Here is an 18,643-nt window from a genome sequence, read left to right as displayed (position 1 = left end):
GGACAAGAAGGAACATCTCAGGACATTTGGTCTACCCCCACCTGTGGTTAATTCCCACTCCCTGTCCCCAGACCACATTCTAGCTGGGGCTGAGTGGTCACCAGCCTGTGCCTGAACAGCTATACCCACTGGGCGGCTGTATGTGAATTACCAGCTGGTAAGAGAGGAAACGCAATGTAGAAGTGAGCCAATGTTTTCCATGTAAATATCCCTATCTCATGCCATAGGCATCATTAGTTTAGGAACTTGAAAAGTTAATTTTGTAATATACTCTACTGATAATGCTGTAGGCAAACAAGAATTATCATACATTGCTGGTGGAAGCGTAAAAATGCAAAATCTAGATCGATGACCAATTAGCCCTGTTTGTTCATATCAAAAGTGAATTTACCCTTTGACCCAGCAATCCCACTTCTGGGAATTTATAGACACCAGCACACGCCGGAAATTCGGTATTCATTGCAGCGCTGTTTGCAATAGTATCCGGCTGGAAACAAGCAAGTACATGAACAGATGGATCTGGTTAATTAAAGAATGGAACACCCATGTGTTGAAATACTACAGAGCTGCAAAAAAGGAGGCAAAAGCCCTCCTTGTACTGAGAAGGGCAGAGCTCCAGGCTACATGACTAAGGGAAGGAAAGGAAGGTGCCGAACAGGATAGAATACATTTTATGCAAGAAAAATACAGTATATATTTATTATATATATTCATATACAGTAAGATTTTCTGTTAACATTTGCTTATGTGAGAAAACAATGCAGAAACACACAAGAAGCTAACAAAAGTGGTTAATTACCCAGGAGAGAAAGTCATGAATGTGGTGGACAGGAATAGGGTGGGAAAAGGACTTCCTTGGGATTTATCTTTTTCTGACTTTCTTCTTTTGAACCATCTGGATGTGTTACCTATCTAAATCATGCGCGCGCGCACACACACACACACAAATAAACATAAAAACAATTGAGTCTTGAGTTTTATGGAAGAAAGTTAGTATGCAGTTGTCAAAGTATCACATTTAACTCAAGGTCTCCCGACTTTCTGTCCTCAGTCATCTGAGCTTCCAGCCTGGTGCCCCACCCCTGCTGCGGAACCCTCTCTTCATTCCATAGGATGAGATGACTTTGCCTTTCTCTCCCTTCCTGGGTCTAGAAGTCTCCAGAGCCTCAGGCTTTGGCCATAGGCTACTGAAGCACTGCCATACCCAAGGGGAGGGCTGGGCTCTGGGAGACCGTGGGAGTCCCACTCCAGTTTCTTCACCAGCGCATGCCTGTAGTCCCAGCTACTCAGGAGGCTGAGGCAGGAGGGTCACTTGAGCACGGGAGTTTGAGGTTATAGTGAGCTACGATGACACCACAGCACTCTAGCCTAGAGAGACCCTGTCTAAAAAAAAAGTCAAAAGGTACAATGCCGATATGTTAAGTCAGGGGTCCTCAAACTTTTTAAACAGGGGGCCAGTTCACTGTCCCTCAGACCGTTGGAGAGTGTGCACTGTGAGCCCAGGACGAGTCGGCTGCTAAGCAGGACAGGCAGCAGTGGTTGATATGAGGGTCTTTCTGACTCTGGAGAAACTGCCCCTCCCAGGGCTAGCCTCTACCTAGAGAGAGTAAGTGACTCACCGTGAGCAGGCCTTTCTAGGCCAACAGACCAATCCAGAACCCACACCCAACTCCCCTGACACTATGGTCCACTATCCACCTGCCCTAATCCCCCAGAGCCTGGTACCAGACAACTAGGGACAGCCCCTCTGCCCCCGAACCCACCGAAGGTATTCAAACTAACCAATCCTAAGCCTGCCTACCCTGCCTCACCCGTTCCTTCCTGAGGACACCACAATAAAGGCTCTAGCCCACATTTCCCCTCACTCTGCCTCCCAAATGACCCTGGGGCTTCCCCGTGTGGACCCTGTGTGCGATGTGGCGTGCCCCCTCCTCCAGAGAACCATGACTAACAAACTATCTTTTAAATGGCAGTCGCCTCCTGATCTATTGGCTTCACCATACATGAATAACAATAAAACCTGCAGTTTAAAACAGCTTTAGCCGGGCGCGGTGGCTCACGCCTGTAATCCTAGCACTCTGGGAGGCCGAGGCGGGCGGATTGCTCGAGGTCAGGAGTTCGAAACCAGCCTGAGCCTGAGCGAGACCCCATCTCTACTATAATTAGAAAGAAATTAATTGGCCAACTAATATATATATAGAAAAAATTAGCCGGGCATGGTGGCGCATGCCTGTAGTCCCAGCTACTCGGGAGGCTGAGGCAGGAGGATTGCCTGAGCCCAGGAGATTGAGGTTGCTGTGAGCTAGGCTGATGCCACGGCACTCACTCTAGCCTGGGCAACAAAAGCGAGACTCTGTCTCAAAAAAATAAATAAATAAATAAAACAGCTTTAATACAAGGGTGGCATTTATTCAGGAAAAAAAGACTCTTGAATTATCCTGGTTAAATGTCAAAGTAAAGCCTGACCCAAAGAGAGGTAATGCACCCAATTTGAAATGGCATTAGGAAAGCAAGTCTTTGCATGAATGTATAAAGGTTATACACTCCATAATGCAGGTCTTCTAAGCAATGCACAGGGGTATCAGTCCTTCCTATGCATTGCCAATTATAGCTTCGAGTGCCTATGTGACCTAAATACAGTGTGGAAGGTGTGTAAATGAAGGCTTCTTTAGGTAACAAATGCAGTTGGACTTTGCAGCTGCCTGTTTAATGTGCAGTAGCCTTCATTTTAAACAGATATACAGAATTTTGAGCAAACTAAGCTGAAAAATCAGGGAATCAGCTAACTTTAGCAAGCGCAAAATAGCTGTGCATAAAATGAAATTTCAGCAGGACTACATCATAGGGTAGAGGTATTAATCTGTTTGCAATAAGTTAAAGATATAAGTGCTCTTCCCTGGGGGCATGGGGGAAGGCAGAGGAGGATCAAAAAGTTTTAGTGCTCAAAAGACTTACATTGATTGCGACGTAGTGGGAAAGTTCTGTGGGTGTGGAGGGGGTTAGTCAAAAGCATCACAAGAATGTTATAAAGGCCTGTGAGTGCTGTAAGTGATAATAGCTATCAGATATCAGCCACCTGCTATGTGCCAGGACTTAGGCTAGATTGCTTGCGTGCCTGTGTCATTCAATCCTCCTAACAACCCTACAGCATTGGCTTTAGAATCCCCATTTTAGTGAGGGACAAACTGAGACTCTTAATTATCTATTGCTGCATAGCAAATTCTCCCAAAACTTAGCAACCTAAAGCAACAATAAACATCTATTATCTCACGCCATTTCTATGGGTCAGGAATTTGGGAGTAGCTCAGCTGGGCGGTTCTGGCTTGGGGTCTCTCATGAGGTTGTAGTCAAGATATTGGCCAGTGCTGCCGCGATCTGAAGCCTTGACTGGGGCTGGAGGACTCCCCTCCGAGGTGGTTCACTCGTGCAGTTGGCATGTTGATGCCAGCTGGTAGGCGGGAAGCTTCGACAGGCCTGCTTTTGTGTCCTCAAGACATGGCAGTGGGCTTGATCTAGAGCATCGAACCAAGACAGTGGAAGGCAGAATCTGCAACATCTTTTTATGACTCGGCCTCAGATGTTACCCATCCATCAATATCCAGTTGGTTACACAGGTCGGCCCTATCCAGTGTGGGAGGGGACGACATAAGAGTGTGAATATCAGAAGGCAAGAATGCCTGGGGCCACTTGGATGTGGATTTCCACTAAGCCCAAGAGTTTAAGTAATTTTCTTAAGATCATTCGCTTAATTTCAAATTCTATCTTACTCCCAAGTCAGTACTCTTTCCATGGCATGACACTGCCTTCCCAAACCCTCCTGCGGGACACTGCCAAGTGCAGACTACAAGATCCTGGTTCAGCCACATCCCCGTTTCATTGCTCTGCCAAAGTCTTTATCTTCAATCTGCTGGGAAATACTTTTTATATTGAAAGCATAGCTCAGGCTTTCTAATGGGAATTTCTGGAAATAATTTTTACTCCATTGATTTTATCCTAAACCAAACTTGCTGGACCTCATCTCTGGCTAGAGCTCACCCTGCTTTTAAAAAAAAAAAAAAAGGATGACAGTATTAATAGGGGACAGAATATTTCTAGGTTACAAACCATTTTGTGAAATTCCTATCTTTGAGAGTGGAACTGAATATGTTCAAATCTCTGCATTGTATGAGAAGGTGATTGAAGAGCATTTTTATTCCCTTGAGTCAAAGGAAATCCACAATTTAGTCTTTAGTAATAAAAACTGCATGTGTAATAATTGGGACCATGGAGGGTCAACGCAAATTAAAGATTTTATGACAGGCAGTTATATTAAATCTTTTCAACGATTTATAGAAAGGATTTGAAATATGTCAAATTTATTTCTTTACATTTTTTTCAAGGGAAAGGTTTTATTGCATCGAGTCACAGAATCGGGAGAAAAATGACACTTAGTTCACCCAGCCCTCACTCCTGCCAATGTCATATTGCTCCCTTCAGGACCAAAGGCTGGGTATTAAGCTGTCTGAAGTCAACCTCTTCTAATTAAAATGAAAAGTCATAAAGCAAAGTATTTCAATAATTTATAATAATAATAATCCCAAATTTATATAGTACATATATCCAAGAAATGCAAAGCATTTCACATTTCTTATTTCTCTCACCTGGAAACAAAAACTAAAGCCCCCTGGCAAGTCTAAGGGAACATTCATTAATTTAAATATTTATGGAGGAAATGAATATGTATGTGTTTCTGTGTGTGTGTGTGTGTGTGTGTGTGTGTGTGTGTGTTGGGTGACAGAAAGATGGAACTGACACTTATTGAGCACCTACTGTATACCAGGCTTCCAGCTAGGTCCAGTAAACCCAAACACGAATGAGATCCTTCAATGAAGTCATGGATTGTTAAAAGATGTAGCACACAAACAACTATTAATACATCCTAGTGCAATAAAGTAAACACCAAGGCTGAGGAAGCCAGTGCTCTGGACCTGACACAGCTGGCAAGAGGCACAGCCATTTCTGTGCACAGAGGGGACATGGCATCTTTTCATGTAAAAAGGAGAACTAGAGCTGTTTTAGAGCCTGTAGTTCTTGCCTTCCCCCAACACCAAATTAAGATAAGGACTCATCACCTTGCCTTATGGTAATAGCTTCAATAACAAATTAAAATAAGACTATATATATATGAGAAAGCACTTGACAAGGTGAAATGCACTCTCCAGTTGGTCTTCCCATCTGGACTAGACGCTACCAGCAGGCAGGGACTGTACAGACCCATCTCTGGAACCCCACATCTACCCAAGTGCCTGGCACAGCTCTCCCAAAGCCCGGGCCAAAGACCTAAGTGTATGTTTTATGCCAAAAGGGGTGGAGAGCAAAATTCCCCCCATTTTTTCTAGGTGTGAAAGGGAACAACTTTTTTGAGATTCCTTGGACTTTTGAAACTTTACAGTTTTTAATACACACAAAAGAATATATGGTGGTTATGAAGCAATACTAATAAAATAACCACCTGGGAAGAGGTAGGGAGCCAAAAAGTGAGAAGCTCACAGAGCATGGGGATTTCAAAAACATGTGAAAAAAGATCCTTAAGGGCCTCCCAATGGCCAAATCAAGGACAATTTGAGCACCAAAATCTATATACCCAGTGTATAAATAGGAAACCGGGAACAAGTGTGTGTGCAACATATATACACATATGCGTGCATGTGTGTGTGTGTGTGTGTGTGATCCCTCGGTATCCATGGGGTATTGGTTCCAGGACCCCACAGATGCCCAAATCTGCAGATGCCTATGTCCAAGTCCCTTATATGAAATGGTGACGTGTTTACCTATGCACATCTTCTCACACACTTTAAGTCATCTCTAGATTACTTGTAATACTAATACAATGTAAATGATTTGTAAATAGTTGCTATACTATACTGTTTTCTATTTGCATTATTTTCTGTTGTTGTGTTGTTATTTCTATGGGTTTTTTTTTCAAATACATTCAATCCATGAATTGGTTGTATCGTGGATGTGGAACCTGTGGATACCAAGAGCCAACTATATATAAAATCACATGATCCACCAATTCCACTTCAAGGTATTTACTCAAGAGAAATGAAAACAGATGTCCAGACAAGGCTTTATTTCTAGCAGCTTTATTTATAATAGCTGAAAACTAGAAACAACCCAAATGTCCATCAACAGGTGAATAAATAAACAAATTATGGTATATTCATTCATACATGGAATACTACTCAACAATAAAAAAAATGAACTATTGGCACACACAACATGAAATAATATCCACAATCTTGTTTGAGTGAAAGAAGCCAGACACCAAAGAGTAAATATTGTGTGATTCCATTTATATGAAATTCTAGGACAGGCAAAATTAATCTATAGTAATAAAAAGTACAACAGAGGTTTCCTAGGGCCAGGGTGGGAAGAAGTTGATTTCAAAGGAAAATGATGGAGATTTTTTGGTGATGAGAATATTCTGTATCTTGAGGAAGATGGTAGTTATATGAGTCTAAACATTTTTCAAAAGTCTACACTTAAAATAGGTACATATATAAATGATATAAATGTATATAAATGATAACTCAATAACACTGATTTCTTTTTAAAGAAACAGACTCAACTGGCAAACATTTTGTCCTTCCCTTTTCTTTCCTTAATTGTAGGCATGATGCCTGGAGACACAGCAGCTACCTTGTGACCATGAGACAACAAGCAGGAGGACAAAAACTAAACCTAGGGATAGCAGAGAAAAAAGGTGGCCTGAGGCCATTGTTGAGCTGCCACACCAGCACTACGGTGTCTTCAGACCTTGTTGCCACTGTAGTAGGGTTTTATTATTTCAAATGAATCCCCCCAAAACCACAAAATCCCTATGCTCCAGATCATTTCCACTCCATCTTTATTTTTCATCAACTGAGAATGTATCCCTCTTCCTCTCCCAGAACTCCAAACCAAGGATTCAACCACACAATCTCCAAAAGTACATTTTTAAGTGAGGGCTTCATAAAGTTAATTATGCTGATCTTCAAGGGTACTGGAATTACGATGACCAAGATGGCTTCTTGGGAAAGGTGGTGCAGAAAGCTTCAACCTACATTTCCCAGATTCCCTTGCAGCTTGGGAGGCCATGTGACCCACTTCCAACCAATAAGACATAAGGAGAAATCACTGGATATGGATTCTAAGATAGCCACTGTTTTCCTCATCAAAGGCAAGGCTATAGTGCCATGTATTCTTAGACCTATACTCTTTTCTTTTGTTCCTGCCTTTAAAGCAAATACCCAAAGGCAGAAAAACCATGTGAAAGATGTCAGGACAGGAAGGGAGAAGGGATCTTGTTCCTTGAGAGAGTTCACCAGTCCTTCAATGCCCATCCCTAGATTCCTTGTTATATGGGGAAAAAATAAACCCCTTATTTGGTAAATTGTTGTGATGGAGTTTCCATTATTCATAGCCAAATATAATCCTGATAGGGGCCTCCCATCACTTTCAGAATGAATTCCCAAAGTCATCCATGATCTCTCCAACAGCATCTCCCATCCCTCTCTCCTTTATTCTTCCTGCACTGGCCTCATAAGCCCTCTGGACTGTTCTTTACCTAGGCCAAGTTTATTTCCTCCTGTTTGCCATAGCTGTTCTTTCTGAAATGCTCCTCCTCCAGACTTTTCACATAGTTTGTGTAGGAAAACAGCCAGTTTCACGGCAAGAGTGGTGCCATCTTGAAGCAAAACTGCCATAGTGACCGATGTTTGATTTCTGCATACCAATGTGTTCAGCAGCAAGGTCTTTAAACAATGCCTGTAGCACAGATAACCCCTCATAAAGATGTTTATCTAACCTCCCCAGTGGTCACAAGTTTTGCAAGAAAGTCTGAAACATGACCATCAGCACAAGTTTTACCAAAAAAGCTTGCTATATGAAGGATCTTTTCTGAAGGGCAGGTGCAGGGATCTACCATCTGTGACTGCCCGAGACATGGCTTCTGTTCATAAGTCCCTAGTAAATGCTTCTTTATGAGAAACTGCCTTGGTCAGCCTCTTTCTCTGGCCTCTCAGCCCCCTCAGTCTTTGGGGGTGGGTATGTATAAACCTGCTAACTGAGTAAAAAATAGTCTGACTCCTTTCTTTACTCAGAGTTCTGTTTTTTGGGTTTGTTTGTTTTTTGGGTTTGGGTTTTTTGTTTTTTGTTTTTTTTTTTTTTGAGACAGAGTCTCACTCTGTCACCTGGGCTAGAGTGCAGTGGCCTCATCATAGCTCACTGCAACCTCAAACTCCTGGGCTCAAGTAATTCTCCTGCCTTGGCCTCCCAAAGTGCTGGAATTACAGGTGTGAGCCACCTTGCCCAGCCAAGACAGCAAGCTTTTAATTGGTAAATGTTTGTGTTCTAACTGTTCCACCAACTGGCCATCCTCCATCTCTCTCCCTCTCCTCTAGCCTCCCTATTTCCTGGGTCACAAAAATATTGAAATTAGGCAAATTAAAAACCTATGATGGCCTTTAAGTGTTCAAATGAAAGAAAGTGTCCCACATCTCACTTTAAATCAAAAGCTAGAAATAATTAAGCTTAGTGAGGAAGGCATGTGCATGTCAAAAGCTGAGATAGACCAAAAGCTAGGCCTCTTGTACCAAAAGTTGGCCAAGTTGTGAATGCAAAGGAAAAGTTCTTGATGGAAATCAAAAGCACCACTCCAATGAATGAACACACAAATGATAAGAAAGCGAAACAGTGTTATTGCTGATATGGAGAAAGTTTTAGTGGTCTGGATAGAAGATCAAACAAACCACAACATACCCCTGTGCCAAATTCTAATCTGGAGCAAGGCTCTAACTCTCTTTAATTCTGTGAAGGCTGAGAGAGTTGAGGAAGCTGCAGAAGAAAAGTATGAAGCTAGCAGAGGTTGGTTCATGCATTTTAAGGAAAGAAGCCATCTCCGTAACATTAAAGTGCAAGGTGAGGCAGCAAGTGCTGATGTAGAAGCTGCAGCAAGTTATCCAGAAGATCTAGCTAAGATCATTGATGAAGGTGGCTATGCTAAACAACAGATTTTCAGTGTAGATAAAACAGCCTAATATTGGAAGATGCCATATAGGACTTTCACAGCTAGAGAGGAAAGGTCAATGCCTGCCTTTAAAGCTGCAAAGGACAGGCTGACTCTCTTGTTAGAGGTTAATGCAGCTGGTGACTAAGTTGAAGCTAATGCTCATTACCATTCTAAAAATCCTAGGGCCCATAAGAATTGTACTAAATCTACTCTGTTTGTGCTCTATAAATGGAAAAATAAAGCCTTAATGACAGCACATCTGTCTACATTGTGGTTTACTCAATATTTTAAGCTGTTGAAACCTACTGTTTCACTATTGAAACTTCCTGCTCAGAAGAAAAGAGATTCCTTTCAAAATATTACTGCTGCCGGGCGTGGTGGCTCACGCTTGTAATCCTAGCACTCTGGGAGGCCGAGGCGGGCGGATTGCTCAAGGTCAGGAGTTCAAAACCAGCCTGAGCGAGACCCTGTCTCTACTATAAAAATAGAAAGAAATTAATTGGCCAACTAATATATATATATATAAAAAAAATTAGCCAGGCATGGTGGCGCGTGCCTGTAGTCCCAGCTACTCGGGAGGCTGAGGCAGTAGGATTGCTTGAGCCCAGGAGTTTGAGGTTGCTGTGAGCTAGGCTGACGCCACGGCACTCACTCTAGCCTGGGCAACAAGTGAGACTCTGTCTCAAAAAAAAAATATTACTGCTCATTGATAATGCATCTGATCACCCAAGGCCTCTGATGGAGATGTTTTAAGGAGATGAATGTTGTTTTCATGCCTGCTAACCCAACATCCATTTTGCAGCCCATGAATCGAAGAATAATTTCAATTTTCAAGTTCTATTATTTAATAAATACATTTTGTAAGTCTATAGCTGCCATAGATAGTGATTCCTCTAATGGATCTACGAAAAATAAATTGAAAACCTTCCAGGAAGGCTTCACCATTCTAGATGCCATTAAGAACATTTGTGATTCATGGTAGGTCAACATTCCTATTCCTATTAATTCCTATTAATCAACATTAATAGGAATTTGGCCTAGCTCTCTGGGAGGCCAAGGCGGGTGGATTGCTCAAGGTCAGGAGTTCAAAACCAGCCTGAGCAAGAACGAGACCCCGTCTCTACTATAAATAGAAAGAAATTAATTGGCCAACTAATATATATAGAAAAAATTAGCCGGCCATGGTGGCGCATGCCTGTAGTCCCAGTTACTTAGGAGGCTGAGGCAGTAGGATTGCTTGAGCCCAGAAGTTTGAGGTTGCTGTGAGCTAGGCTGACACCACGGTACTCACTCTGGCCTAGGCAACAAAGAGAGACTCTGTCTCAAAAAAAAAAAGGAATTTGGAAGACATTGATTCCAACCTGACTTCAGTGAAGGGAGTAACTGCAGATGTGGTAAGAATAGCAAGAGAACTTGAATTATAGGTGGAGCCTGAAGATGTGACTGAATTACTACAGTCTCATGATAAAACTTTAATGGATAAGGAGTTGCTTATGGATGAGCAAAGAAAGTGGCTCCTTGAGATGGAATCTACTTCTGGTGAAGATGCTGTGAACCTTGTTGAAATGACAACAAAGGATTTAGAATGTTCCATGAACTTAATTGATAAAGCAGAGGCAGGATTTGATAGGATTGACTCCAATTTTCGAAGAAGTTCTACTGAAGGCAACATGCTATCAAATAGCATTGCATGCTACAGAATCCTTCATGAAAGGAAGAGTCAATCAATGCAGCAAACTTTATTGTCTTATTTTAAGAAACTGCCACAGCCATCCAAACCTTAGGGACCACCACCCTGATCAGTCAGCAGCGGTCAACATCAAAGCAAGACCCTCCATCAACAAAAGGTAACAATTCTCTTTAGTCTCACATAATTGTTAGCCATTTTTTGGCAATATTTTTAAATTAAGGCATATACAGTGGTTAGACATAATGCTAATGCACATTTATTAGACTATAGTATAATGTAAACATAACTTTTATATGCACTGAGAAACCAAAAAATTTGTGACTCATTTTATTGTGATATTTGCTGTATTGTGGTAGTCTGAACCCTAACCCACATCCTCAAAGTATGCCTACATGTTATTAACTTGTTTACACAATATCTATCTACTCCACTAGAATGTAAACCTCAAGAAGCAGGGGCACAGTCCCAGTACCTAAAACAGTGCCTCATATAAAATAGGCATTCAAAAGATATTTATCTAATCAATCAATGACATCTTGAAATTGAGGACTCTTCATTACTGTTCACTCAGCAGTTCTTTGTTATATAAAGACTATATAACTATCCTATCAAAAGTTAAAGATGGGATAGTAGGTTCACTTAGGGAATTTTTGTCATGCTAGCCCTTTTCTGCGCTGGCATATTTTGTATCCGCACTCCTGGCACATAGACATCTAATCTGATGGTTTTATCCGAAAATCTGGCCTAGCTCCGTAATTTAAAGTTGACCTAATGTCAACCTTAACAGTGTCTAGCACTGTTTCTAGACATCTGCACTGACTAAACAATGCCAGCATATCACCCTTTTGGTTTCTCCCAGATCATCCAAATGAATCGCTTTATAGAAACCAGACTTTTTCCTGACTTCTTCTAGGCTGGCCCAGGGCCATGATCAATCTGTTACCAGTGTGGACAGTATCATGCCCGAGTGATAAAGCAGTCTGAAGGCCTGGTTCCAAGCCCAGCTCGCCAGCTGGGGGTCCTGTTTGACTCTCAGGGTTATCGGGAGGAACAGAAGAGATGAGGGACCGGCAATTCCGCCGCCTCCCAGAGACTCGCTTTCCGCATCTCCACAAACAGAGAGGCCAGACTCGCAGAAGCGCCCCTACTGCCCGGGTTTGCAGTCCTGCTCTCGTTGTCTTCCGGGCGCCTGCACGCCCCTTTCCGCCCGGCGCACCGGAACTGGCCGAGTCCCGTCGGCCCCTGCGGGCTGCTCCCCGTCGCCATGGAAACGAAGGCAACCAATGAGCACTGAGGCTTGAGCTCCGCCGCGACGCCGGCTCGGGTGGGCTCCGGTGGGCTCCGGTGAGCTCCCTGCGGCGGACGACGATGCTGAAGGCCAAGATCCTCTTCGTGGGGCCCTGCGAGGTGAGGCTGGGCCTGGCGCCTCGACGCCTGTGCGAGCGCGCTCCTCACCCCCACTCTGCCTTGTGCCAGGAGCCCCCCGGCAGGCGGGAGCCCAGTCCCACCGCGACCACCCGGGCGGGCGCCGCTAACCATACAGTGAACCCTGCACTTTCAGACCTTGATCCCAGCCACCGCCCAGAGGAGGCGGGGCCGGCGAACCCCGTGGTCCTGAGGCCCAGGGCAGTTAGTGGCCTCATTGGAACCAGAGCCTAGGTCTCATGACTCTTTCCTTTGCCCCCGGGGGTCGTTCCTAATGAATGTGTCTGTGGGAGGAGAGTGCCAGGAGGGAAGACTGGACTATTTATCTTATGGTCTTGGAAAAAGTGGCTTTTAATGTGTGTGCGGTGGTAGTAATGGGGATTAAATCTACATGTGTACTTCACACCATACACGAAAATAAAATTCAGATGGACTAAAGCTAAACGTGTCAAGAAAAGAAAGGTGGAAGTAGTAGGTGAATATTCTTCAACTTCAGCGAGCATCAGAATCACCTGGAGGGCTTGTTAAAACACTAATTGCTAGGTACCACCCCAGAGTTTTGATTCAGTAGGTCTGGGAGGGACCTGACAATTTACATTTGCTGATATTGTTGGTCCAGGGACCACACGTTGAGAACCACTGTAGTAGATGAATATATGGAAAGATATGTTTTTGATGTTGAGTTAGAAAGATCTTTTTAAGCACAGCACAAAAATGAAGAAGCCTTAAAAGAAATCACAGCAAACATAATGCCTGGTATATTTGCAAAATAAAGTACAAGGAAGGACTAATAGGCCAACTACACAGGGAAAATTTACAAATCAGTAAAGAAAAGAGAAAATTCAGTAGCAAATCAAGCAAATGCTCTGAACACAAGAAATAAAATTGCCCAATAAGTATGAGAAGGTGCTCAACCTCAGAACCACAGTAACACAAATTAAAACAAGAAGACGATACTTATTTGTCCGTCACATTGGATGGGAAAAGTTGAAGATTGATAATGCAGTGTTAGGATGAATGTGATGAGAATTCTAGGGTTCTGTTGGTGGGACTATAAATTGATATGAGCTTTTTGAAGATCACATTATTAAAATTTAAAACGTGCATACCATAGTACAGCAGTTATATTTCTCAGAATCTACTGTAACTGAATGCTTGTGCTTGTTCCCAATGAGTGATGTACAATATTGAATAGTTGGAAAGAGCCCATCTATAAGAGAATATCTAGGATAGTAAATGAAGGTACATTCTTTGGAAGACTGTCCAGCCATTAAACAAAATGAGGCAACTCTGTTATGTACTGATGTGTAGAAATAGACAAGAACCAAAAGTATGTGTAGAATCATGAAAAGCAAAACAAGTATAGATACCATCTTTTAAATGTATGGAAATTCTCAAATGTAGACAAAGGGAGAAAGAATGATGACCTCTTGGTCCCCGCCACTCATCTTCAACAACAAAATATATTTCTGCATGTACATTTGTCCCCCTCCCTCCCTACTCTTCAAACTTACCGGCCTTTCCAATCCTTTAGCTTGCTATACCCATTTCTGCCCCAGGGCCTTTGAACTAGCTATTTCCTCTGCTGGATGGCCTGGCTGTCATTCAAATCTCAGTTTAAACGTAACCTCTTCAGCCTTTCTGACTCATTTCAAAGTCTCTATCACATTACCCTGTTTTATCATCCCAGCACTATCACTATCTCACCTTCTTATTCAACAGCACCTGCCACTGAGGTAGACACTGGCAAATATCTAAAATGCCTGAATCACCTAACACAGTTTCCAAAACACATCATCTTTCCACTCATCTAAGTTGTTTGGAAAACAGTACTTTTTGAATCTACGTATGACACTATTCCTGGAAATGTATCCCAAGCCCCAGGAGTTGTTCCTATAACCTCAGAACATTTGTTTCATTTGCTCATCCTAAAAATAAATATTCATAATCTCTACAACATAACCACTTACTGTGTTATTTTTAAGTGATATTTAATCTGTGAGGACACAGCTTTAGGAAAAATTACTAATGGCAAGCTGAGCACCCAAACTCCCCTCTATTTTTTCGTATTCTGTTGGTGGTGTTTATAAGCCTCCCAAATTGGCACTGATTGAGGTTATTCTAGTCAAGCAGTTGTTGTTCATAATAAAGTAATTGAGAGAGTGGGGCATAATTATATTTTTGTAAGGAGTCAAGCATAAGAGATTGCCTTTCTTCTTAGGAATAATTTTGGGGGAGAAAAAAACTTATTTTGTATTTGGCAGTATTTGTTAAATGAATGATACAAATATATATAAAAGACCTGAAAAACAGATCATAGATTTTAAGCTTTGGGGAAGGAATAGGATGAATGGACAGAGAGATGGTTTGGGTGGAGGGCTATTTTGTTGTTTGTTGATTTTTTTTTAATGGGAATGTGTATTACTTATAGTCCAGCAGGAGAAACAGCTCTTTGTCCAGCCAGAAGTCCCCAGACCTAGGACTCAGCCGTCACCTTGATCCTTTGTGACCTTGAAGAACTCTTTTCCCCTCTCTGAGCCTCAATGGCTTCATATCTATAACAGACTGTTTTCTTGAAAGTGTGGCAAGGAGAAAAACACAGATAAATGATTTTTTTTTTCTTTTCTCAGATAAGTTGACTGAGAGCCAGTCGGGGAAATCAGTGTGGGTAAAGTCACCTAGCAGCAGAACCACGCTCCCTGGGTCCCAGACCAGGCTATGCCCACCATACTAGAACAAGGCAGTGAAGTCCCAACCAGGGAGAGCCCTCTGTCCTGGTGATCTCAGGTGGCTATGACCTATATTCACTATCACACATAGTTTGAGGCCAGCTACTGGAGGGGCTCTTCTATGGTTTCCATTTCTGCTCTTCAGCAAAGACCTTTATTCACTTTCATTTTCAGAGTGGAAAAACTGTTTTGGCTAACTTTCTGACAGAGTCTTCTGATATCACTGAATACAACCCAACCCAAGGAGTGAGGTGAGCCCTGACAAATCTGTATCCCAAAGAGTCCCCAGCCATCACCCCCCTCCTACTTTTGGTGCTGTTGGCATTTCAAAAGTATGATGTTTCCTACAGCTGCTGCTGTTGTTTTTATTTTTAGGATTCTGGAATTTGAGAACCCAAACGTTACCAGCAACAACAAAGGCACTGGGTGTGAATTTGAACTATGGGACTGTGGCGGGGACACAAAGTATGTTTCCTTCAAAGACGGTCTGCTTCATCAAGTGATGTAAAAATCAAATCAGCTATCCACCAGGCACCATGGAGTTGGGCCGACCATGTTTCCCAGCATGTATAAGGAACTTGATAAATTATTTGATGACATGTATTGTTTTATAAACTTTAGCAATTGGGTTATGATACAACTAGGAGTCATAGACCAATTATTAATAATTGGTCGATGTTCTTTTTAAAGGTCACTGTTAGAAACCAGAATGATGTGATTCCCTCCTCTGGCTGCTTTTTTTTTTTTTTTTTTTGAAACAGGATCTCGTTTGGTTGCCCAGGCTAGAGTGCAGTGGCATCATCATAGCTCACTGCAACCTTAAGCAATCCTCCTGCCTTAGCCACCCAAGTAGCTGGGACTACAGGCATGTGCCACCCCACTTGGCTAATTTTTATATTTTTTGTAGAGACAAGGTCTCGCTCTGTTGCTCAGGCTGGTCTCGAACTCCTAGGCCTCGAGTAATCCTCCTGCCTCAGCCTCCCAAAGTGCTGGGATTACAGGCATGAGCCACTGAGCCTGGCCCCCTCTGGCTCTTTCTCTGCCTTGCAGGTTCGAGTCCTGTTGGCCGGCCCTGATGAAGGATGCTCATGGAGTGGTGATCATCTTCAACCCTGACATCCCCAGCCACCGGAAGGAAATAGAAATGTGGTATTCCTGCTTCGTCCAGCAGCAGCTCTTACAGGACACTCAGTGCCTGTTAATTGCACACCACAAACCAGGCTCCGGAGGTGATAAAGGAAAACTGTCTTTGTGTAAGGACACTGGAATTTCTCTTTCTCCTTTTGTCTTGAACATTTGGAGCACTTATATATTTCTATATGTCTTTAAAACTAGTGGCTATATGCAGTTATTAAGCACCTATTATGTCCTACACATTTGTTTTTCTCACCATGTAAATCAGAATTGCTAGGTTGGAAGATCCATCCAGGCCAGGATATAGACACCATAGAAGCAGGCAGACACTCAGAGTGGGAAAAACTTGGTTTCAGCCATTCCTTGGTACTGTTGGGGATACTGTTTCCTGCCATCTTTTCTCAAGAAAACCTCCAATTCACATATGACGCACACATTCCAGAGGTGACAACTCAGAAACAACTCTGAAAAACAGCTCAGAAAATATTCAGAAACAAAGTGAGAGTGAGAGAGAATCTATTCCTTTCTGGTTTAGGAACAAAGAGGATCTTGGAAATAGCTTGTAAAGTCACTATCCTATCACCAGGTGGCAGTATGGTGAAACTGTTCGCTGTTCAGTTGTGTCAGGCAAGACATAACTTTATTTGTGGACTTTAGAAAGTTAAATGAATCGGTTTCTAGGAGTCTCAGGTTATTGGGGGCTAGAAAGAGAGCCTCATTCAAACTCCAGGCCTAATTAACCTTATTTTCCTTTTTAAGCACCACCCTTGAACAAGCTGAAGCTGGTGCACTCGAATCTCGAGGATGACCCTGAGGAGATCCGGATGGAATTCATAAAGTATTTAAAAAGCATAATCAATTCCATGTCCGAGAGCAGAGACAGGGAGGAGATGTCAATTATTACCTAACCAGCCTTCATCTGGGACTTCCACATCCCAAATGAAATCAACATCTTTCCCAGTGCAGATCTGAAATCACATCCAGCTGGTGACATTTTCTTCTCCCTATGCCTATAGAAGAAACTTTCCTGTCTGCTAGAAGGTACCAGTCAGCCAGAGAGTTGACTCAGACCATCTATTCTCTGTCCTTGGTTCAGTTGAGAAAAATCCTATCATTGAATTCTGAATTCCTGGCCCCAGACCATTCCAAAGCTGGAAATTTGAGGGGTTTTTTTCCCTCCTTCACATATGTCAAGTTATAAAACTTGTGGAATTGTAACTGTCATAGTCCAATGGGACAACAGTAGCTTAATCCATGTGTATTGGTTTGAATGTGATTGTGATTCCTTGATTCGTCCAACAAATACCAACTGGTTGAGCATCTGCTATGTGTGCAGCAGTTCTAGCTGTTGACCACATACAGCATGAATGAAAAAGACAAAAATCCTTGCCCTCACAGAACTGCCATTCCATTTTTCTAAATAATAGTAGTAGACGAAAACTTAAGTACTACATCTTGGATATGCAAAACAAAAATTCTACATTTTCTATAATTTATTTAAATTTTGTATGTTCCCCTCCACCAGATAATGAGGGGACCTGCGGTACTTAACAATGCTAAATGAAGGTATAGTTGATCCTCATTCATAGATTTTGTATTTAAAAATTTGCCTACTCACTAAAATTTATTTGTAACCACCAAATCAATACTGTGGCGCTGTCCCAGTTATTTGGGGACACACGTAGAGTGGCAAAAAGTTTGAATTGCCCAGTGCACACGTTTCCAGCTAAGGTCAAACAAGGGACTCTGCCTAGTTTCAGCTCTCATACGGTCAACAAGTGTCCTTTTCATGGTCTATTAATACTGTGTGTCACGTTTTCACATTTTTGTGCTTTCTGTTGGTGATTTTGCTATTTAAATGGCCCCCAAGCATAGTGCTAAAGCGCTGTCTAGGTTTCCTAATTGCAAGCGGTTGTGATGTGCCTTATGGAGAAAATACGCGTGTTAGACAAGCTTCATTCAAGTGAGAGTAACAGTGTTGTTGGCCATGAATCCAATGATAATGAATCAATGTATATTAAATGAAATGTCTTTAAAAATAAACATATAAAAATGGTTTCCTATCGATCAGTTGATGGAAAGTTGTGACAGAGGCTCATAGGAACCTAACCTCATGTTTCCCCTAGAATTATTCATCATTTGCTAATTCAGTGTTCTTGGTGACTTTATAGAACATAACTACTGCAAATAACAAGAATCACCTATCTCCACCTCATGCAATTCAAGGCTTTCACGTTAATTGAGTCTCTGGAATAAATACTTAATCAATTCAAGATTACAATCCACTTCCTCTACCTTCTCCCCAAGATGATGTCAAAGTGTCTGAAAAGTGTGTCCTGTTGGGGTGGGGCAGCTCTTCCAAGGGCAGGCACTTTGGTTTCTCCCTGCTGGCCATCTTTTGGGAAGTCCAAGACCTTCCAGGCTTGTGGCATTGTCTCTCCACACATTCTAGAATCCGTAGTCCCCAGATTGACTCTGCCCCATCCTGGCTGGGCTGAGGCCATCTACTGAGAGTCAGCAGTGTCCTCCCACCAGTCCCAGGTTTCTGTGTCTCCATAGGGCAGGATCACTTTACCCCTTGCCACAGCTGCCCTGTAACAGGCCAGTGCATTTTCAATGCTTAGCCTCCTGGGG

At 42.5% G+C, this 18,643-nt stretch overlaps 1 protein-coding gene across 2 annotated transcripts; it reads left to right on the top strand.

Annotated features, from left to right (window-relative positions):
- Nucleotides 1–11,973: 11,973 nt before the first annotated feature.
- On the top strand, nucleotides 11,974–18,065 carry IFT22 (intraflagellar transport 22). Of its 2 annotated transcripts, XM_012759464.3 has the most exons (6): nucleotides 11,974–12,128; nucleotides 14,777–14,933; nucleotides 15,050–15,126; nucleotides 15,251–15,340; nucleotides 15,926–16,128; nucleotides 16,769–18,065. In XM_012759464.3, exons 5-6 carry the CDS (start codon nucleotides 15,951–15,953, stop codon nucleotides 16,915–16,917), a joined length of 327 nt encoding a protein of 108 aa, XP_012614918.1. In that variant the 5' UTR covers nucleotides 11,974–12,128; nucleotides 14,777–14,933; nucleotides 15,050–15,126; nucleotides 15,251–15,340; nucleotides 15,926–15,950; the 3' UTR covers nucleotides 16,918–18,065. The 2 variants fall into 2 exon arrangements, with proteins under 2 accessions (XP_012614918.1, XP_012614917.1); XM_012759463.3 differs by lacking the exon at nucleotides 14,777–14,933.
- The last annotated feature ends 578 nt before the right edge of the window (nucleotides 18,066–18,643 follow it).

The sequence above is a fragment of the Microcebus murinus genome, chromosome 19 (assembly GCF_040939455.1).
Source record: "Microcebus murinus isolate Inina chromosome 19, M.murinus_Inina_mat1.0, whole genome shotgun sequence".
Lineage (NCBI taxonomy): Eukaryota > Metazoa > Chordata > Mammalia > Primates > Cheirogaleidae > Microcebus > Microcebus murinus.
This window is presented reverse-complemented; position numbering and strand designations above follow the sequence as displayed.

Bases quoted from the DNA above. Each gene is read 5' to 3' on its own strand.
- IFT22 (XM_012759463.3), top strand. From the start codon at position 12,090: ATGCTGAAGGCCAAGATCCTCTTCGTGGGGCCCTGCGAG. The intron at 15,127-15,250 runs GTGAGCCCTGAC...TTTTATTTTTAG, and splicing joins AACCCAACCCAAGGAGTGAG to GATTCTGGAATTTGAGAACC. The intron at 16,129-16,768 runs GTAAGGACACTG...TTCCTTTTTAAG, and splicing joins TAAAGGAAAACTGTCTTTGT to CACCACCCTTGAACAAGCTG.